We start from the raw sequence: 23,492 nt of genomic DNA on the forward strand, positions 1-23,492 counted from the left end.
TTAAAGTTCCTATCTTGGAAAGCAGCTTTCTTGGTAGTACTACCTACAGCCCGTAGAATTTGGGAAATCCGGGCCGTTATTTAGAATTTTTAAAGAAAAGAAAAAAACGCCTTAAAACATTGCCCAGAATTTGTCTCTTAAGTCTCTTCTGAATCAGGATATAGTCTTAAAGGGGTACTCCGCCCCTAGACATCTTATCCCCTATCCAAAGGATAGGGGATAAGATGTCAGATCGCCGAGGTCCCGCTGCTGGGGACCCCGGGGATCGCCGCTGCAGCACCCCCCTATCATTACTGCACAGAGCGAGATCGCTCTGCACGTAATGACGGGCAATACAGGGTCCGGAGCATCGTTACGTCATGGCTCCGCCCCTCATGACATCACGGCCCGTCCCCTTAATGCAAGTCTATGGCAGGGGGCGTGACGTCCGCCACGCCCCCTCCCATAGACTTGTATTGACGGGGGCGGACCGTGACGTCACGAGGGGCGGAGCCATGACGTAACGATGCTCCGGCCCCTGTATTGCCCGTAATTACGTGCAGAGCGATCTCGCTCTGCGCAGTAATGATAGCGGGGTGCTGCAGCGGCGATCCCGGGGTCCCCAGCAGCGGGACCCCGGCGATCTGACATCTTATCCCCTATCCTTTGGATAGGGGATAAGATGTCTAGGGGCGGAGTACCCCTTTAAAGGGGTACTTCGGTGGAAAACATTTTTTTTTTAAATCAACTGGTGTCAGAAAGTTAAAACAGATTTGTAAATTACTTCTATAAAAAAAAAATCTTTACCCTTCCAGTACTTTTTAGCAGCTGTCTGCTACAGAGGAAATTCTTTTCTTTTTGAATGTATTTTTTTTGTCTTGTCCACAGTGCTCTCTGCTGACAGAGCAGCATAGGTTTTGCTATGGGGATTTTCACCTGCTCTGGACAGTTCCTGATACGGGCATCAGGTGTCAGCAGAGAGCACCGTGGACAAGACAACAAATAAATTCAAAAAGAAAAGAATTTCCTCTGTAGCATACAGCTGCTAAAAAGTACTGGAAGGGTAAAGATTTTTTAATAGAAGTCATTTACTAATCTGTTTAACTTTCTGGCACCAACTGATTTAAAAAAAAATAAATAAAAATAATGTTTTCCACCGGAGTACCCCTTTAACAAATTTTTTTGTCCAGATCTAAAAAATGAAAAAGAACAGGGTTTTTTTTGTGCACACTTCATGTCAGAGGTACTATTCATCACTATCTAGACATCACATGATCCTGGAGGTAAGACGATAACCTTTTTGTATAGTTCGGAGGTAAAAAATAGCAGCAAAAAGTATGAAAACATACAGTAGCTAGATGGATCCAGAAGGGAAGGTTTTCCCTCCAGCTATTAGAGCTCGATCATCTAGAGCAGTGGTATTCAACCTGCGGACCTCCAGATGTTGCAAAACTACAACTCCCAGCATGCCCGGACAGCCGTTGGCTGTCCGGGCATGCTGGGAGTTGTAGTTTTGCAACATCTGGAGGTCCGCAGGTTGACGCCCACTGATCTAGAGGTTCATCATCCTGGACGGAGAAAGCAGACCCATCTCCTGAACAAGTGCCATCATTAAATGGACACTGTCGTTAAAACTAATTTTTGATATTGTACTCCTTATGGTAAATAAAAAAATCTTTTTAATGTACTTTGTTTTAAAAAAAATTTAGTTTTCTATGTTTTATTTGTGTTTAAAAAAGCTGCCACTAGGTGTCTCCCTACTTGTCCAGAGCACATTTCCCCCCCTCCATCTCTTGCACAGACTTTGGACTCCTGCTGGCCTGGCAGAAATCCAAAATCAGGAAATGCAGTCTGGAGTGCTGAGGGATGTGTGCAGCCTTAGCCAATCATAGCTCATCTCACACTGAACTGCTCTGGGTTGTGTGCAGCAGAGTGAGGGAGGAAGTTCTCCCCTGTATGGCTTCAGATGATGTCACGCCTGCTGGGGAACGCCCCTTCCCAGTCTGTGAATCTGATGGAGCAGAAAATACAGAGCAATATCAAGGTAGAAAACTAACAAATAATAAAAATAAAGGCAGGGGGTGGTTTATCATGAACTGGGAGGGTCATAAAATTTAACAAGATCATGAGAGGTACTCTTTAAGGATTCGTGGAAACTGAACTAACAGTAGAAATTATTTTTTTTTTTTTTTTTACACCAGAACTATGTCATGGCATAGCAGAGAGCAGTGTGTGCTTTGATTTTCCAGAGACGTAAGGAAAAGGAAGTTCATGTATGTGTACTGCTGGCAAACAACCCAGGTCTGGAGATAATGAAAGATAGGTGTGCACTATGGGGGGGGTGAGAGATCTAAAATCACCTTGTCACCACTCTAAAGGTTTAGGGCCAGTTGACGCTATGAAAATCTGGAATTCTGTGGCGCCTGCATTGTCGCCAATAAGGACTGCGCAGCTACACACAGTCACAGTGCCGATTGATATCAGTGCCACCCACTGCACTCGGAATGTCCGACCGGGATTTCCCCCGGTGGAATTCCTTGGTGTGAATGAGGTCTAGGTGTAACAAAAACAGTTATATAAATTTATTTTAGAATGACAATTATGTGTTAAAGGGGCATTCCGCTGCTCGCTGGATCCGGCACCGGGAGCTTGTGACGTCATAGCCCCACCCCCTAGTGATGTCACGCCCCCTCAATGCAAGTCTATGGGTGGGGGCGTGGGGGCTGTCACGCCCCCACCCATAGACTTGCATTGAGGGGGCGGGGCTATAATGTCATGAGTACCCGGCGCCGGCTCCAGCATTCGCAACAGTTGGTTCCAAACGATGAGCAGCGGAGTACCCCTTTAAGAAGGTTTTAGGTGAGGAGTGATATTGTGTGAGGACTGCCGGGGCTGTGTGCCTAAGTACCAGCAAATCACTGCATCACATGACTATGGATATTTTCCTAAATGCCCAATTCTGCTCTGCAGATATCCGGTGACTATATAAGTGCATTACCCAGGGTAATGAACTCTCTCAGTAATGGATTCTTATCCCAGAAGGGGACGCCGCCCCACTAACCACTTTATTATATAACAGTGAAATATCCTAAATGTCGCTGGTTTCTTCCCGTGTTTATGTTCTGGGATTTATCCTACTTTATATATAGAAAGATGGAGGAAGATGGAGATGACTCGTGAGGAGATCAGAAACAAAATGCGTAAGTCACCCCTAAATAATTACAGTATAAGAAATTATTAAAATTATATAAAAATATCATCTGCATAAACAGTTAAGTCACAGTGTACGTACATTACATTACTTATCCTGTACTGATCCTGAGTTATATCCTGTATTATACTCCAGAGCTGTACTCACTATTCTGCTGGTGGGGTCACTGTGTACATACATTACATTACTTATCCTGTACTGATCCTGAGTTATATCCTGTATTATACTCCAGAACTGTACTCACTATTCTGCTGGTGAGGTCACTGTGTACATATATTACATTACTTATCCTGTACTCATCCTGAGTTATATCCTGTATTATACTCCAGAGCTGTACTCACTATTCTGCTGGTTAGGTCACTGTGTACATACATTACATTACTTATCCTGTACTGATCCTGAGTTATATCCTGTTTTATACTCTAGAGCTGTACTCACTATTCTGCTGGTGAGGTCACTGTGTACATACATTACATTACTTATCCTGTACTGATCCTGAGTTATATCCTGTTTTATACTCTAGAGCTGTACTCACTATTCTGCTGGTGAGGTCACTGTGTACATACATTACATTACTTATCCTGTACTGATCCTGAGTTATATCCTGTATTATACTCCAGAGCTGTACTCACTATTCTGCTGGAGAGGTCACTGTGTACATACATTACATTACTTATCCTGTACTGATCCTGAGTTATATCCTGTTTTATACTCTAGAGCTGTACTCACTATTCTGCTGGTGAGGTCACTGTGTACATACATTACATTACTTATCCTGTACTGATCCTGAGTTATATCCTGTATTATACTCCAGAGCTGTACTCACTATTCTGCTGGTGAGATCACTGTGTACATACATTACATTACTTATCCTGTACTGATCCTGAGTTATATCCTGTTTTATACTCTAGAGCTGTACTCACTATTCTGCTGGTGAGGTCACTGTGTACATACATTACATTACTTATCCTGTACTGATCCTGAGTTATATCCTGTATTATACTCCAGAGCTGTACTCACTATTCTGCTGGTGAGGTCACTGTGTACATACATTACATTACTTATCCTGTACTGATCCTGAGTTATATCCTGTATTATACTCCAGAGCTGTACTCACTATTCTGCTGGTGAGATCACTGTGTACATACATTACATTACTTATCCTGTACTGATCCTGAGTTATATCCTGTATTATACCCCAGAGCTGTACTCACTATTCTGCTGGTGAGGTCACTGTGTACATACATTACATTACTTATCCTGTACTGATCCTGAGTTATATCCTGTATTATACTCCAGAGCTGTACTCACTATTCTGCTGGTGAGGTCACTGTGTACATACATTACTTATCCTGTACTGATCCTGAGTTATATCCTGTATTATACTCCAGAGCTGTACTCACTATTCTGCTGGTGAGGTCACTGTGTACATACATTACATTACTTATCCTGTACTGATCCTGAGTTATATCCTGTATTATACTCCAGAGCTGTACTCACTATTCTGCTGGTGAGGTCACTGTGTACATACATTACATTACTTATCCTGTACTGATCCTGAGTTATATCCTGTATTATACTCCAGAGCTGTACTCACGATTCTGCTGGTGAGGTCACTGTGTACATACATTACATTACTTATCCTGTACTGATCCTGAGTTATATCCTGTATTATACTCCAGAGCTGTACTCACTATTCTGCTGGTGAGGTCACTGTGTACATACATTACATTACTTATCCTGTACTGATCCTGAGTTATATCCTGTATTATACTCCAGAGCTGTACTCACTATTCTGCTGGTGAGGTCACTGTGTACATACATTACATTACTTATCCTGTACTGATCCTGAGTTATATCCTGTATTATACTCCAGAGCTGTACTCACTATTCTGCTGGTGAGGTCACTGTGTACATACATTACATTACTTATCCTGTACTGATCCTGAGTTATATCCTGTATTATACTCCAGAGCTGTACTCACTATTCTGCTGGTGAGGTCACTGTGTACATACATTACATTACTTATCCTGTACTGATCCTGAGTTATATCCTGTATTATACTCCAGAGCTGTACTCACTATTCTGCTGGTGAGGTCACTGTGTACATACATTACATTACTTATCCTGTACTGATCCTGAGTTATATATCAGACAGGAGGCTCATATCTTATGCATTAATCTTTCTTTCTTTAATGCTCATAGCAGAAACATCATGCAATTTTTTCAAAACAAAAAACTACAATTCCCAGCAGTCCCCTGTACGCTCCTCCCCTCCTAGCCTGACTGGCTGCTATAAAAGGGGGCTGCTTGTAGATCCTCTTCCTCTTTCTTTCTGCTCTGGCAGCAAGTTAAGTATATTGTCTAGTATTTGTACGTTATATATTTTCATATTTATAATATCATATATATAATTTCATTATTGTATGGTCATTCATATAAGTTTTTCATATTGCTATTTTATACGTTTTATGGTTTCATCTAGATATATATAATATATAGTTTCATCTGCGTGCAGGTTGTGTGTCATTTACCGCACACACCTCCACGCTCCTATTTACTGTCCTTATCTTCTCTCCTTTCCCCCCCCCCCCCCCCCCCCCACTCCCCTCTCTCTCAGCCTTTTATTGCTAAAAAAGTGACATTAACGCCGGAAATAGATCCCGTCTTGCTCAAATACCTGACGCGGTCCGGTAGATACGCAAAGAAAGGGATTGAGCGTTCTTTTAAGCTCATCCAAGACAGAATTTTGGATATGTTAGGACCACTGACCAAAATTCTAAATTTATCGGAACAAGCGGCCTCCACGGCCCAACCGGTCGATTTGGAGCAACTAAGAGGCTGGGCCCAAAGGGCCGTGTGTATGCTTGGTAGTGCAAATACTACCTGCTCTATTGAAAGGAGGAGATCAATCCTCATGAAACTAGAGCCTCAACTGTCACATTTAGCTGAGAGCGAACCAGGCCCCTCGGCCGAGGGAATGTTGTTTGGAGAGGACTTACTTAAGAATATCAACAAATTTGTGTCCCTCTTCACAAGCCTTGACAAGGCCCAATCTTCACTAAAGAAGGCGGGCCAACCCGTCAAGGTTTTTGGCAAGGCCGGCAGAAGCAGAGGCCGATCTGCCGGCCGCAATGCTTCCTTCAGGCCCTACAATAGACCAGGGGCACAACAATACCAGCCCGTACACCAACCGTACGCTTTGCCAGTGGCTCAACCCGCACCATTTTCCCCCCCCCGGGGTCGACCATGGAGAGGACGCGGGGGACGTGGTTATCCCAGGTCACGCCCGACAACTGGTGAGTACCCTTCCACTTTCACTACCAAGTACCTTAGTGGGGGGCAGGCTAATGTATTTTACCCACGTCTGGTCCACGATTACGGCAGACGCTTGGGTTCTCAATACGGTGATGGGATACACCGTAGAATTCCTGTCTGTGCCAGTTCTAAATGTGATTCCACAACCAATACGGTTTTCTGTTCAAAATGTAGCCCTCATAGACGAGGAACTACTAGAACTTCGGACAAAAGGGGCTGTTCTGGAAGTAGACCCCCAGTCTCCAGGTTTTGTCAGCAACCTCTTCTTAGTCAAGAAGAAAGACGGCGGCTATCGCCCGGTGATAAACTTAAGAGATCTAAACCAGCATGTGCAATATCGTCACTTCAAGATGGAAGGTATCCATCTATTAAGAGATCTTCTGCGGCCAGGAGACTGGCTAGTGAAAATCGACCTAAAGGACGCATATCTCACCGTCCCAATGCACCCTTCCTCACAGAAATTCGTAAGATTCCTGTGGAGAGACCGAATGTGGCAATTCACTTGCCTTCCATTCGGTTTGTCGTCGGCCCCGTGGTGTTTCACCAAGTTAATGAAACCCGTGGTAGCTGCTCTTCGGAGCAGGGGGGTAAGACTCATAATATATCTGGACGATCTACTGATCATGGCACAGTCCAGGTCTCAAGCTCTGCTACACAAGCAGTGGACAGTGGCTCTGTTAGAGGAATTAGGATTCCTCATCAACCACAAGAAGTCGGTGCTACATCCGGCCCAAGAGATGGAATTTTTGGGTTTTCTAGTGGACACCCAACTAGCCGTTTTACGTCTACCAACATCAAAACTGGCTCTGATTCGCAAGGAAATCAGAGCGGTTTTACGCAAGGGTCGAACTTCTTTGAGACTGATCGCACGGATAGTCGGCTTACTGTCGGCTTCCATTCAGGCGATTTTCCCAGCTCCACTCCATTATCGAGCACTCCAACGCCTCAAAACCCTGCATCTCCGGCAGGGTTTACGGTACGCTGACGAGGTAACACTATGTCCCGAATCGGTGTCGGAGTTGCATTGGTGGTTGCGTCATGCCGTAGAATGGAACGGCAGGACGATATTCAACTCCTGTCCGGATGTGATCATAGAATCCGATGCGAGTCGCCAAGGCTGGGGAGCTCGTTGCGGGCAAGACTCCACCGGAGGGATATGGTCAGAAGAGGAATCTCTTCTCCATATCAACGCTCTGGAACTCCTGGCAGCGTTTTTCGCTATCAGGAGTTTCCTGAGACGGAGGCCCAATTGTTGCGTATTATTACGCATGGACAACGTGGCGGCAGTACAATATGTCAACCGCCTGGGAGGCACGAGATCCAGAATTTTGACGGACATTGCGTCCGACTTTTGGCATTTCTGTCTGTCCCGCAATATCTTTCCTATAGCGGAATATCTTCCAGGGGTCGCCAACGAGGTGGCGGACTGGAATTCTCGCTATTTGATCGACTCCAGCGATTGGACCCTGGATCGGTCGGTTTTCCTGGCGCTCCAAGAATTATGGGGCCCATTACATACGGACCTCTTTGCTTCACGCCTCAACTGTCAGTTACCCCGATTTTACAGTTGGAGGCCGGACCCGGAAGCGTCTGCAGTGGACGCACTCCGCCAGAAGTGGGCGACAGGGACACATTATGCGTTCCCTCCGTTCCCTCTGATTATCAGAGTCCTTCTTCAAGTTGCGACTCAGAAAGCGACGGTGGTTCTGCTCACTCCATGGTGGCCGACGCAACCGTGGTTTCCTCTCCTGTTGGGGATGTCAATGGACTATCCCAGATTAATTCCGCACTCACCTCGTCTCCTAACGAATCCAGCCAAGGGTCTTCACCCTCTGGTTCTGGAGGGCAATCTCACGCTCCTAGCGTGGTTGGTTTCGGGGTGCCAGACCCAGGTGGCGAACTTTCACAATCAGCTAGAGATCTCCTCGCCTTGGCCTGGGCCCCCGGGACTAGATCGGCGTATCGATCTGCATGGGCCTTGTGGGTTCGTTGGTGTGATCAACGACAAGTTGATCCCACTCAAGCACCTGTTCCAGTCATAGTGAACTACCTGGCGGATTCTTTTGAGATAGGAAAATCTTATAGTTCTCTAAATGTGTACAGATCCGCCATCTCGGCATATCATTGCCCGGTGGACTCGTTACCGGTTGGTAAACATCCGTTAGTGTGTCGTCTCCTCAGGGGAGTTAAATTTAAACGTCCCCCTCGTCCTAGGTACCATTCTACTTGGGATGTCTCCCGGGTGTTAGATACGTTTTCCTCTTGGGAAGACAACGAGATATTGTCATTGAAACTCCTGTCTTTTAAGTTGACTACATTATTATGTCTTGTTTCCATTAAAAGAGTATCGGACGTTAGAGCTCTTGACATCTCTAGGCGTCAATTCTCACCTGAGGGAGTACGTTTTTCCGTGGTTCGAAGAACCAAAACGGGTCTGCAATCGGTATTCTATCCCTTTTTTCCATCGCACCCCAAACTTTGTGTGGTGCGCTGTCTCCAGATGTACGAGACTCGGACAGCGTCGGTACGGTCGCTTAATCATAGCCAATTGTTAATATCTTACGTGCAGCCGCACCTACCGGTTTCCTCTGCCACTTTGGCCAGGTGGGTGAGATCAGCCATGGAATTAGCAGGGATTGATATTTCCCTATTCGGTGCTCACTCGTCTAGAGGAGCAATGGCCACGAAAGTGGTTACTTCGGGAGGTTCTTTGTCAGACCTCTTGTTGGCGGCTGATTGGTCGTCGGAGACGACCTTTCGCCATTTCTATTTCAGGCCAGAAGAACATGTGTCGGTATCTGTTCTTTAACTGTTATGTTTTGTCTTCTTTTATTCGAAGTTAGCTTTAAACCTGCATAAGATATGAGCCTCCTGTCTGATATATAAATCGAGATTTTCCTAGCTTGTGACGGAAAATATAAGTTATATGAAGACAGGAGGCGAGTATCTTCCCTCCCGACCCAACCCTATTATACTGTTTGTTGTCTTTCCAGGGTATTGAGCGGAGACGCTGAAGACGTCCTGGTTTTGTAGAAGACTGATGTTTTCTGTCGACATTGTTCATTAACAGTTTTGCGGTCCTGTTGGCCGACGGTTCGGAAGGGTCCAGGCGGCACGATTCCGGTGTTCGATGGTTCGGTTGCCGTTCAAGGAATTCGCATAAAGAAAGAGGAAGAGGATCTACAAGCAGCCCCCTTTTATAGCAGCCAGTCAGGCTAGGAGGGGAGGAGCGTACAGGGGACTGCTGGGAATTGTAGTTTTTTGTTTTGAAAAAATTGCATGATGTTTCTGCTATGAGCATTAAAGAAAGAAAGATTAATGCATAAGATACTCGCCTCCTGTCTTCATATAACTTATATTTTCCGTCACAAGCTAGGAAAATCTCGATTTATATCCTGTATTATACTCCAGAGCTGTACTCACTATTCTGCTGGTGAGGTCACTGTGTACATACATTACATTACTTATCCTGTACTGATCCTGAGTTATATCCTGTATTATACTCCAGAGCTGTACTCACTATTCTGCTGGTGAGGTCACTGTGTACATACATTACATTACTTATCCTGTACTGATCCTGAGTTATATCTTGTATTATACTCCAGAGCTTTTTTTTTTACTTTTGTTTGTGCATCCGCTAGATTTTTATCACGATACATTGTAAGTAATGTTTTAACAGTTATCTACCTTGGAGGAGCTGGAGGCACACTTTTGCCTTTTTTTCTGTTGCATTCCCAGGATACGGCCCGCTCTCCTAGAACACGTTACCGGACACCGTGGATGTCAAATAGTGGTGAGCTGAATTACAATTTTTGTATCTTTCCTCTTGAGATTTATCAAAACCTGTCCGGAGGAAACATTGAGCAGTTGCCCATAGCAACCAATCAGATCGCTTCTTTCATTTCTGAAAAGGCCTGTGAGAAATGAAAGCAGCGATCTGATTGGTTGCTATGGACAACTCAGCAACTTTTCCTCAGGACAGGTTTTGATAAATCTCCCCCAATGTTTCCACCTCATGTTTGACAGTGGGGATGGTGTTTTTTGGGTCATAGACATCAGTCCTCCTCCTTTTTCTCCAAACACGGTGAGTTGAGTTGATGCCAATTAACTTGATTTTAGTCTCGTCTGACCACAACACTATCACCCAGTTATTCAGATGGTCATTGGCAAAACACGGAAGGGCCTGTACGCAGAGCACTTAACGTCCACATGTGGGGTGTTGTCTTAATCGTGAGAAATTGGGCTTCAAATTTTGGGGTCCATTTTCACCTATTACCCCTTATGAAAAAGAAAAAATTGGGGTAACACCATCATTTTAGTGTTAAAAATCTAATTTTCCATTTTCACACCCAACTTCAATCAAACATCTGTGAGGTGTTAAAGGGGTACTCCGGTGGAAAGTTATTTATTTTTTATTTTTTTTTATTTATTTTTTTAATAAACTGGTGCCAGAGAGTTAAACAGATTTATAAATGACTTCTATTAAAAAATCTTATTACTTCCAGTACTTATTAGCTGCTGAATACTACAGAGGAAATTATTTTCTTTTTGGAACACAGAGCTCTCTGCTGACATCACAAGCACAGTGCTCTCTGCTGACAGCACTGTCCATTTTAAGAACTGTCCAGAGTAGAAGAAAATCCCCATGGCAAACATATGCTGCTCTGGACAGTTCCTAAAATGGATAGAGATGTCAGCAGAGAGCACTGTGCTTGTGATGTCAGCAGAGAGCACTGTGTTCTAAAAAGAAAATAATTTCTTCTGTAGTAATCAGCAGCTAATAAGTACTGGAAGGATTAAGATTTTTTAATAGAAGTAATTTACTAATCTATTTATCTTTCTGGCAACAGTTGATTAAAGAAAAAAAAAATATATATATAGTTTTTCACCGGAGTACCCCTTTAACCCCTTAAGGACGCAGCCCTTTTTCACCTTAAGGACTGAGCCCTTTTTCACTTTAAGGACGCAGCCCTTCTTCGCAATTCTGACCACCGTCACTTTACGCATTAATAACTCTAAAACGCTTTTACCGAATATTTTGATTCTGAGTGTTTTTTCGTGACATGTTCTACTTTATTTTGGTGGTAAATTTTCATCATTACTTGCATCCTTTTTTGTTGAAAATCCCAAAATTTTATGAAAAAAATGAAAATTTTGCATTTTTCTAACTTTGAAGCTCTCTACTTGTAAGGAAAATGGATATTCCCAATAAATTTTATTTTTATTGTCAAATACAATATGTCCACTTTATGTTGGCATCATAAAATGGACATATTTTTACTTTTTGAGAAAATTAGAGGGCTTCAAAGTAGAGCAGCAATTTTCAAAAATGTAATGAAAATTGCAAAATCTGAAGGGACAGATGTTACAGAACTATAACTCCCAGCATGCCAGGGCAGTCCAGGCATACTGAGAGTTGTAGTTTGGCAACATCTGGAGGGCTACCGTTTGGGCACCACTGTAACAGTGGTTTCCAAACTGTGACCCTCCGGATGTTGCAATACTACAACTCCCAGCATGCTCAGACACCCTTTGGCTGTCTGGGCATGCTGGGAGTTGCAGTTTGGCACCCACTAGGAAGGGCAGCAGTAAATATCACTTACTGCCACCTTCTCCCCCCCCCCCCCCACCGTCGCTTCCCTACCTGCGCCGTGATCTCCGCTGTCTCCAGCGACGATCAGCGGTCCCCACGCATCTTCTCCTCCAGGTACCGGCCTCCATCTTCTCCTCCCGTTCTGCCCGACATCCAGGGGTGGGCAGAATGGGGGGTTGCCATGGCAACCCACTGTCCTGCGCTGCCATTGGTCAGAATTCAGTTCTGACCAATGGCAGGGGATAGGAGGAGATCGCAGCACTGCGACCTCGCTCCTATCCCTCAGGATGATCGGGGCTGTCACTGACAGCTCCGATCATCCCTATTTTCCGGGTAATCGGGTCACCAGAGACCCGATCAGCCCGGAATAGCAGAAAATTGCATGTCTGAATTGACATGCGATTTTCTGCGATCGCCGACATGGGGGGGTCTCATAACCCCCTCGGCGATGTGCCGGGATGCCTGCTGAATGATTCCAGCAGGCATCCCGGTCCGGTCCCCAACCGGCTAGAGGCGGGGACCAGAATTCCCACGGGCGTATGCATACGCCCTACGTCCTTAAGGACTCGGGATGCAGGGTGTATGCATACGCCCCACGTCCTGAAGAGGTTAAGGTTCAGTATACCCCTTGTTACATGTCTTGAGGGGTGTAGTTTCCAAAATAGTTTGCCATGTGGGTTACTGTTGTTTTTTTTTTTTTTTTTGCTGTTCTGGCACCATGGAGGCTTGTTAAATGCAACATGGCCCAAAAACCATGACAGAAAATTCGTTTTCAGAAATCCCACAGTTGCTCTTTCCCTTTTGAGCCATGTTGCGAGCCCACAGAGCACTTTATGTCAACATATGAGGCTACAAATTTTGGGGTCTTTTTCTCCATTTACCACTTTTAAAAATGGAAAAAAAATTGGTCTACAAGAACATGCGAGTGTAAAAAATGCAGATTTAGATTTTTCTCCTCCACTTTGCTGCTATTCTTGTGAAACACCAAAAGGGTTAACACACTTACTGAATGTCATTTTGAATACTTTGAGGGATGTAGTTTCTATAATGGGGTCATTTATGGGATATGTCTCACAGAAAGGCCCCTCGAATCCTCTTCAAACTTAACTGGACCCTGAAAAATTCAGATTTTGAAATTTTCGTGAAAATTTTGAAAATTGCTGCTTTACTTTGAAGCCCTCTGATGTCCTCAAAAAGTAAAAACATGTCAACTTTATGATGCAAACATAAAGTAGACATATTGTATATGTGAATCAATATATCATTTATTTGGAATATCCATTTTCCTTACAAGCAGAGAGCTTCAAAGTTAGAAAAAAGCAAAATTTTCATAAAATTTTGGGATTTTTCACCAAGAAATGATGCAAGTAACAACGAAAATTTACCATTATGTTAAAGTAGAATATGTCACGAAAAAACAATCTTGGAATCAGAATAAACGGTAAAAGCATCAGAGTTATTAATGCTTAAAGTGACAGTGGTCAGATGTTCAAAAAAGGGCTGCGTCCTTAACCCGATAATGACCATGGACGAGTATAGACGTCCAGGTTGGCGGGCGTTCCGGCACCTGGACGTCTATACTCGTCCATTCTTCTCGTGGGTGCTGCCCAGTGCACCCACAAGATTGCGGCAGGGACTCGGCTGTATCACACAGCCGGGACCCTGCTGCACTGCCGGGACCGAAGTAAACTTCGGTCCCGGTAGTTTTAACCCTTACAGCCGCGGTCGGAAGTGACCGCGGGCTGTAAGTGTTATGACAGAGGGAGGGGGCTCCCTTTGTCTCCTCTGCAGCACCCCGCATCGCGATCGCGGGGTGCTGTGTGTGGCCGCGGCTGGCCGGGACCTGCCGCACTGCCGGGAGTGAAGTTCATTTCACACCTGACAGTTTAACCCTTACAGCCGCGGTCAGAAGTGACCGCGCGCTGTAAGGAGTTCTGACAGAGGGAGGGGGCTCCCTCTGTCTCTCCTGCAGCCCCCCCGGAGCATCGCGGGGTGCTGCTGTATACCTGGGCAGCCGGGGGTCCTACAAAGACCCCCAGGTCTGCCCTGGGTATTGCCTGAAAGGACGTGCCAGAGGCATATAACTGCAATGCTTTGGAATACTAAGTATTCCAAAGCATTAAAAAGTGTAAAAATAAATAAATAAAATAAATGTGTAAAAATAAAAAATTAATTTAATAAAAATATAAAAAATAAAAAATTGGGATAAAAAAAAAATAAACATTATGTATAAATATATGCAACCTATTAACGTCAAAATGACAAAAAAAATCTTTTTTTCAAAAATGTCACGGTTTCTTGCATTGTAAATAAAAAAAAATACAAACGATTGCGCTTAACTTTTACTATTTTCATGTAGTACAACTTGTGACAAAAAAAAACAATGTCAAAATTGTTTTCATTGGCAAAAACATTACCAGAGTTATTCTCAAATAAAAACATACATCCCAGATTTGAAAAAAAAAAAAAACAGGCCTGGTCTTTGAGGGGCGTACAGGCTTAATTAGCTTGGTCCTTAAGGGGTTAAGGTAAAAATGGGCTGAGTCCCTAAGGGGTTAAAGGGCTACTCCGCTGCTCAGCGTTTAGAACAAACTGTTCTGAACGCTGGAGCCGGCAGCTTGTGACGTTATAGCCCCACCCCCTCATGATGTCACGCCCCGCCCCCTCAATGTAAGTCTAAGGGAGGGGGGCGTGACGGCTGTTATCCAGATGGGATTTCTTTTGCTTAGGCTCAATGAATAGGCTAGAGCCTGTATCCCCAAAGTGGGAAATTTTGGATAAGCTCCTCCCCCTTCTACTTTAAAGGGGTACTCCGGTGGAAAAAAAAAACACATTTTGTTTTTTAAATCAACTGGTGCCAAAAAGTTAAAAAGATTTGTAAATTAATTCTATATAAAAATCTTAATCCTTCCAGTACTTATCAGCTGCTGTATGCTCCACAGGAAGTTGTGTGGTTCTTTCCTGTCTGACCACAGTGCTCTCTGCTGACACCTCTGTCTGTGTCAGGAACTGTGCAGAGCAGGAATGTGTGAAGGTGCCGGACCCTCTATGGCTCCATATTAGCCTAAAACGCCCCCTTCTCATTGTAGTTATCGGTTTAGGAATAAAATTTGTGGTTCACTGTACAGTGGTGTTGTCCAACCTGTGTGCCTCCAGCTGTTGCAAATCTACAACTCCCAGCATGCCCGGACAGCCGTTGGCTGTCCGGGCATGCTGGGCGTTGTAGCTTTGCAACAGCTGGAGGCACACTGGTTGAGATACACTTACCTTGTGTGAAATTCTAGGTAATTTAGTTATTTATTTATTTTCCTTTTTAATATTTAATGCATTTCTTAAGAATTTCTCCTTAGTAGAGAAATGTTTTTATGCATTTCTGAAGAAATTTTCCTTGTCACAGTTCCCTGAAATTCCACCAAATTTCGTAATCTGGACCTTAGCTATGACACCTATTGAATAATATGTTTTTTGTGATTATTATTATTAGAGATGAGCGAACTTACAGTAAATTCGATTCGTCACAAACTTCTCGGCTAGGCAGTTGATGACTTATCCTGCATAAATTAATTCAGCTTTCCGGTGCTCCGGTGGGCTGGAAAAGGTGGATACAGTTCTAGGAAAGAGTCTCCTAGGACTGTATCCACCTTTTCCAGCCCACGGGAGCACCGGAAAGCTGAACTAATTTATGCAGGAAAAGTCATCAACCGCCGAGCTGAGAAGTTCGTGACGAATCAAATTTACTGTAAGTTCGCTCATCTCTAATTATTATGATGATGATGATTATTATTATTATTATTATTAATAATATTAGTAGTAGTAGTAGTAGGGATGAACTCTATGTGATGTCTGCAGCAGCACAGAGTATTTCAGCAGAGAAGTGTCCTATGTACTACTACTCCTGTTATTGTGGCTCCATAACATGCTGGGCCTTACCATTAATTAATAAATAATAATCATAATTTTAATAATAATAATATTAAAAATAATAGTAGAAATAATTAATTATAATAATAGTATTAGTAATAATTGATAATAATAATCATAATAGAGTACAGTTCTCTCCTGAAATACTCTGTGCTGCTACAGACATCACAAAGAGTTCATCCCTAATACTTTGTAATGTCTGTAGCAGCACAGAGTATTTCAGGAGAGAAGTGTTCTCTGTACTACTACTCCTATTATTGTGGCTCCATAACATGCTGGGTAGAGATGAGCGAATTTACATTAAATTCGATACGTCACGAACTTCTCGGCTCGGCAGTTGATGACTTTTCCTGCATAAATTAGTTCAGCTTTCCGGTGCTCCGGTGGCTGGAGACTCTTTCCTAGGACTGTATCCACCTTTTCCAGCCCACCGGAGCACCTGAAAGCTGAACTAATTTATGCAGGATAAGACATCAACTGCCGAGCCGAGAAGTTCGTGACGAATCGAATTTACTGTAAGTTCGCTCATCTCTAATGCTGGGCCTTAGCTGTCACACTTTAAAGATAATATATATGATTATAATTATTATTATTTATTATTATTAAAATTATTTAGAGATGAGCGAACTTACAGTAAATTCGATTCGTCACAAACTTCTCGGCTCGGCAGTTGATGACTTTATCCTGCATAAATTACGGTAGTTCAGCTTTCAGGTGCTCCGATGGGACGGAAAAGGTGGATACGTTCCTAGGAAAGAGTCTCCAGCCACCGGAACACCTGAAAGCTGAACTCATTTATGCAGGATAAAGTCAGCAACTGCCGAGCCGAGAAGTTCGTGACGAATCGAATTTACTGTAAGTTCGCTCATCTCTAAAATTATTATTAAAATGATTATTAAAATTATTATAATTATTAAAAGTGGTATTATAATTATTAAAACTATATTATTATTATTATTATTAATTTTATTTATTATTACTGCTACTACTACCAATATTATTACTACCACCATCACTATTATTACTACTACTACTATTTTTATTACTGCCACCACCACTATTATTACTACGTAGAAATATAAAGAAATCATAGCCTGCACTCACCGCACAGTACGGGTCTCACGGTCTCGGATACCGGACCTCCTCAATAGCGCGAGACTTGCAGCAGCGGCTGACAGCGCTCAGACGGTTTCGCGTGTGAGTCACTAGGCTGGAAGAAGCATTGATTGTAACGCTAGACCGCCGGCAGTTGCCTGTTTTCTGAGTGCTGTCAGCCGCTGCTGCAAGTCCCGCGCTATTGAGGAGGTCCGGTATCCGAGACCGTGAGACCCGTACTGTGCGGTGAGTGCACACTATGGTTTCTTTATATTTCTACGTAGTAATAATAGTGGTGGTGGCAGTAATAAAAATAGTAGTAGTAGTAATAATAGTGATGGTGGTAGTGGTGGTAGTAATAATATCGGTAGTAGTAGCAGTAATAATAAATAAAATTAATAATAATAATAATAAGAGCAATCATAATAATTATAGTAATAATAAATAATAGTAATAATAATAGTAGTAAAAATATTAGTAGTGGTGGTGGTAGTAGTAATAATAATAATAATAGTAGTAGGAATAATAATAATAATTATAATTGTAGTTGTAATAGTAATAAATAATAATAGTAATAATAATAAAAGCAATTGTAATCATATTATGTTAATAATAAATAATAGTAGTCAAAATAATAATAGTAGTGGTGGTGGTAGTTGTAATAATTGTTGTAATAAAATAATAGTAATAACAATAGTAGCAGTAGTAATGCAGTCATGGTCGTGAATGTTGGCACCCCTGAAATTTTTCAAGAAAAGGATTGCAGTAACACATGTTTTGCTATACACATGTTTATTCCCTTTGTGTGTATTGGAACTAAACCAAAAAAGGAGGAAAAAAAGCAAATTGTACACAATGTCACCAAACTTCCAAAATGGTCTGGACAAAATTATTGGCACCCTAAACTTAATATTTGGTTGCACACCCTTTGGAAAAAATAACTGAAATCAGTGTCTTCCTATAAGCATCAATAAGCTTCTTACACCTCTCAGCCGGAATGTTGGACCACTCTTCCTATAACCATCAATAAGCTTCTTACACCTCTCAGCCGGAATGTTGGACTCTTCCTTTACAAACTGCTCCAGGTCTCTTATTGGACGGCGCCTTTTCCCAGCAGTAATTATAAGATCTCTCCACAGGTGATCAATGGGATTTAGATCTGGACTCATTGCTGACACTTCAGAACTCTCCAGCGCTTTGTTTCCATCCATTTCTGGGGCTTTATGACGTATGTTTGGGGTCATTGTCCTGCTGGAAGACCCAAGATCTCGGACACAAACCCAGCTTTCTGACACTGGGCTGTACAGTGCGACCCAAAATCCATTGGTAATCCTCAGATTTCATGATGTCTTGTACACATTCAAGGCCCCCAGTGCCAGAGGCAGCAAAACAACCCAAAACATCATTGACCTCCACCATATTTCACTGTAGGTACTGTATTCTTTTCTTTGTAAGCCTCATTCCATTTTCGGTAAACAGTAGAATGATGGGCTTTACCAAAAACCTCTATCTTGGTCTCATCTGTCCACAAGACGTTTTCCCAGAAGGATTTTGGTTACGCAAGTTCATTTTGGCAAAATGTAGTCTTGTTTTTTTTCTGTCTCTGTGTCAGCAGTGGGGTCCTCCTGGGTCTCCTCCATAGTGGGGTCCTCCTGGGTCTCCTCCATAGCGGGGTCCTCCTGGGTCTCCTCCATAGTGGGGTCCTCCTGGGTCTCCTCCATAGTGGGGTCCTCCTGGGTCTCCTCCATAGTGTTTAATTTCATTTAAATGTTGACGGATAGTCCGCGCTGACACTGATGCTCCCTGAGCCTGCAGGACAGCTTGAATATCTTTGGAACTTGTTTGGGGCTGCTTATCCACCATCCGGACTATCCTGCGTTGACACCTTTAATCAATTTTTCTCTTCCGTCCACGCCCAGGGAGATTATCTACAGTGCCATGGGTTGCAAACTTCTTGATAATGTTGCGCACTGTGGACAAAGACAAATCTAGATCTCTGGAGATGGACTTGTAACCTGGAGATTGTTGATATTTTTCCACGATTTTGGTTCTTAAGTCCTCAGACAGTTCTCTTCTCCTCTTTCTGTTGTCCATGCTTAGTGTGGCACACACAGACACACAATGCAAAGACTAAGTGAACTTCTCTCATTTTTATCTGCTTTCAGGTGTGATTTTTATATTGCCCACACCTGTTACTTGCCCCAGGTGAGTTTAAAGGCGTACTCCGGCACTTAGACATCTTATCCCCTATCCAAAGGATAGGGGATAAGATGCCTGATCGTGGGGGTCCCGCCGCTGGGGACCCCCGTGATCTTGCACTCCACACCTTGCACGCCACAGCATGTGTTTGCTCCGGTTCTGATTACTGTCGATCACGGGGCCGGAGCGTTGTGACGTCAAGGCTCCGCCCCTCCCATAGGCTTGCATTGAGGGGGGCGGATCGTGACGTCACACGGGGCGGAGCCTTGATGTCACAACGCTCCGGCCCCGTGATCGACATTAATCGGACCCGGAGCGAACACGCTCCGGGGACTGATTGTAACGGGGTGCCGCGTTCAAGATCACGGGGGTCCTCAGTGGCGGGACCCCCACGATCAGGCATCTTATCCCCTATCCTTTGGATAGGGGATAAGATGTCTAAGCGCCGGAGTACCCCTTTAAAGGAGCATCACATGCTTGAAACAATCTGATTTTTCCACAATTATGAGAGGGTGCCAATCATTTTGTCCAGACCATTTTTGGAGTTTGGTGACATTATGTCCAATTTGTTTTTTTTCCCTCCTTTTTTTGGTTTAGTTCCAATACACACAAAGGGAATAAACATGTGTATAGCAAAACATGTGTTACTGCAATCCTTTTCTGTGAGAAATACTTCATTTTCTTGAAAAATTTCAGGGGGGCAACATTAATGGTCATGACTGTAGTAGTAATGACAATAGTAGTAGTAATAATGTTAATAGTAGTAGTAATAATGTTAATAGTAGTAGTAATAATGTTAATAGTAGTAGTAGTAATAATGTTAATAGTAGTAGTAATAATAATGTTAATAGTAGTAGTAGTAATAATGTTAATAATAGTTGTAGTAATAATGTTAATAGTAGTAGTAATAATAATGTTAATAATAGTAGTTGTAGTAATAATGTTAATAGTAGTAGTAGTAATAATGTTAATAGTAGTAGTAATAATGTTAATAATAGTAGTTGTAGTAATAATGTTAATAGTAGTAGTAATAATGTTAATAATAGTAGTTGTAGTAATAATGTTAATAGTAGTTGTAGTAATAATGTTAATAGTAGTAGTAGTAATAATGTTAATAGTAGTAGTAATAATAATGTTAATAATAGTAGTTGTAGTAATAATGTTAATAGTAGTAGTAATAATAATGTTAATAATAGTAGTTGTAGTAATAATGTTCATAGTAGTTGTAGTAATAATGTTAATAGTAGTAGTAGTAATAATGTTAATAATAGTTGTAGTAATAATGTTAATAGTAGTAGTAATAATAATGTTAATAGTAGTTGTAGTAATAATATTAATAGTATTAGTAATAATGTCAATAGTAGTAGTAGTAATAATAATGTTAATAATAGTAGTTGTAATAATGCTAATAATTGTAGTTGTAGTAATAATGTTAATAATAATAGTAGTAGTAGTAATAATGTTAATAATAGTTGTTGTAGTAATAATGTTAATAGTAGTAGTAATAATGTTAATAGTAGTAGTAATGTTAATAGTAGTAGTAGTAATAATGTTAATAATAGTAGTTGTAGTAATAATGTTAATAATAGTAGTTGCAGTAATAATGTTAATAGTAGTAGTAATAATGTTAATAGTAGTAATAATGTTAATAGTAGTAATAATGTTAATAATAGTAGTTGTAGTAATAATGTTAATAGTAGTAGTTGTAGTAATAATGTTAATAGTAGTAGTAATAATGTTAATAGTATTAGTTGTAGTAATAATGTTAATAGTAGTAGTAGTAGTAGTAGTAGTAGTAATAATGTTAATAGTAGTAATAATGTTAATAATAATAGTTTTAGTAATAATGTTAATAGTAGTAGTAGTAATAATGTTAATAATAGTAGTTGTAGTAATAATGTTAATAGTAGTAGTAGTAGTAGTAATAATGTTAATAATAGTAGTTGTAGTAATAATGTTAATAATAGTAGTTGTAGTAATAATGTTAATAATAGTAGTAGTAGTAATAATGTTAATAATAGTAGTAGTAGTAGTAATAATGTTAATAATAGTAGTTGTAGTAATAATGTTAATAGTAGTAGTAATAATGTTAATAATAGTTGTAGTAATAATGTTAATAGTAGTAGTAATAATGATGTTAATAGTAGTCGTAGTAATAATATTAATAGTAGTAGTAGTAGTAGTAGTAGTAATAATGTTAATAGTAGTAGTAGTAATAATAATGTTAATAATAGTGGTTGTAGTAATAATGCTAATAATTGTAGTTGTAGTAATAATGTTAATAATAATAGTAGTAGTAGTAGTAATAATGTTAATAATAGTTGTTGTAGTAATAATGTTAATAGTAGTAGTAATAATGTTAATAGTAGTAGTAATGTTAATAGTAGTAGTAGTAATAATGTTAATAATAGTAGTTGTAGTAATAATGTTAATAATAGTAGTTGTAGTAATAATGTTAATAGTAGTAGTAATAATGTTAATAGTAGTAATAATGTTAATAGTAGTAGTAGTAATAATGTTAATAATAGTAGTTGTAGTAATAATGTTAATAGTAGTAATAATGTTAATAATAGTAGTTGTAGTAATAATGTTAATAGTAGTAGTAATAATGTTAATAATAGTAGTTGTAGTAATGTTAATAGTAGTAGTAATAATGTTAATAATAGTAGTTGTAGTAATAATGTTAATAGTAGTAATAATGTTAATAGTAGTAGTAATGTTAATAATAGTAGAAGTAATAATAATAATAGTAGTAGTAATAAAATAGTAGTAGTAGTAATAATAATAATAGTAATAAAATAGTAGTAGTAGTAATAATAATAATAATAATAGTAATAAAATAATAGTAGTAATAATAATAGTTGTAATAATAATAATAGTAGTAATAAAATAATAGTAGTAATAATAATAGTTGTAATAACAATAATAGTAGTAATAGTGATAATAATAGTTGTAATAATAATAAATATAGTAATAAATAATAGCAATAATTAGAGATGAGCGAACTTACAGTAAATTCGATTCGTCACGAACTTCTCGGCTCTGCGGTCGCTGACTTTTCCTGCATAAATTAGTTCAGCTTTCAGGTGCTCCGGTGGCTGGAAAAGGTGGATACATTCCTAGGAAAGAGTCTCCAGCCACCGGAGCACCGGAAAGCTGAACTAATTTATGCAGGATAAAGTCATCAACTGCCGAGCCGAGAAGTTTGTGACGAATCAAATTTACTGTAAGTTCGCTCATCTCTAGTAATAATATTAGTAGTAAAAATAATATTAATATTAGTAGTAGTAGTCATAATAATAATTATAGGGGATAAGATGTCTGATCACTGGGGCCCCGCTGCTGGGGACCCCCACAATCTCCCTGCTGCACCCGGCATTCTTTAGAGCGTCAGGGGTAGCGCTGGAGGCTAGTGACGTCACGGCCACGCCCCCTCAAGGCAAGTCTATAGGAGGTGGCATGACGGATGTACCGCCCCTCCCATAGACTTGCATTGAGAGGGTGATAAGATGTCTAGGGGCTGAGTACCCCTTTAGTATTAGGGTTTTAACTCCTGAAGGACACGGACCACACAATTTTTGTTGAACAATCTTTTTTAGTAATTTTTTTAATTACACTACAATTGGTAGTGTACCGTACTATTTTAGGGTATATGTATGTAGGTGATTAACCTCTTCCTGTCAGGTCTGGGTATATAAATGGGCTTTTGGCTGCTTATCAGAGAGAACTCCAATTTGGCCATTTAACCCCTGGATACCACAGTCAATGGTGACCGCAGCATTAGGCTGGGTAGATTACAGGTTTGGCTGCTGTCTGGACTCCTGTCCGCTCAACCATTACTGCTGCAGTGTTGTGACGACTAAAGGAATAGCAGGTATGTGGCGGTTGTATTATTCTGTGGGTATTTTCTTAATTTGTTTACAAACATATTTTGTATTCTAGTTTTCTTATATTTTTCCTAAGTTCGCTTATTGATCCCATAAAAAGGAAATTTAACATTTGTTTTATTCCTACTGGCATGTTTATGTGTGTCCCCTTATGACAGTATTATGCGTGTCACCATATGACAGTATTATGTGTGTCACCATATGACAGTATTATGCGTGTCACCATATGACAGTATTATGTGTCACCATATGACAGTATTATGTGTCACCATATGACAGTATTATGTG

General features: G+C 41.0%; 1 protein-coding gene across 4 annotated transcripts in view; it reads right to left on the reverse strand.

Annotated features, from left to right (window-relative positions):
• Positions 1-23,492, reverse strand: part of LOC130358228 (uncharacterized) — a 146,692-nt gene that overhangs the window by 76,094 nt on the left and 47,106 nt on the right. For 2 of the 4 annotated variants that reach the window (XM_056561157.1, XM_056561155.1), the window contains exon 1: positions 10,197-10,340. The exons of the other annotated variants lie outside the window; for them this stretch is intronic. In XM_056561157.1, coding sequence (XP_056417132.1) covers positions 10,197-10,241 — 45 coding nt within the window. In that variant the 5' untranslated portion in view covers positions 10,242-10,340. Of the gene's footprint in view, positions 1-10,196; positions 10,341-23,492 lie in introns of those variants that run through there. 4 annotated transcript variants of the gene reach the window in all.

Source organism: Hyla sarda, chromosome 2, assembly GCF_029499605.1.
Source record: "Hyla sarda isolate aHylSar1 chromosome 2, aHylSar1.hap1, whole genome shotgun sequence".
Taxonomy (NCBI): domain Eukaryota; kingdom Metazoa; phylum Chordata; class Amphibia; order Anura; family Hylidae; genus Hyla; species Hyla sarda.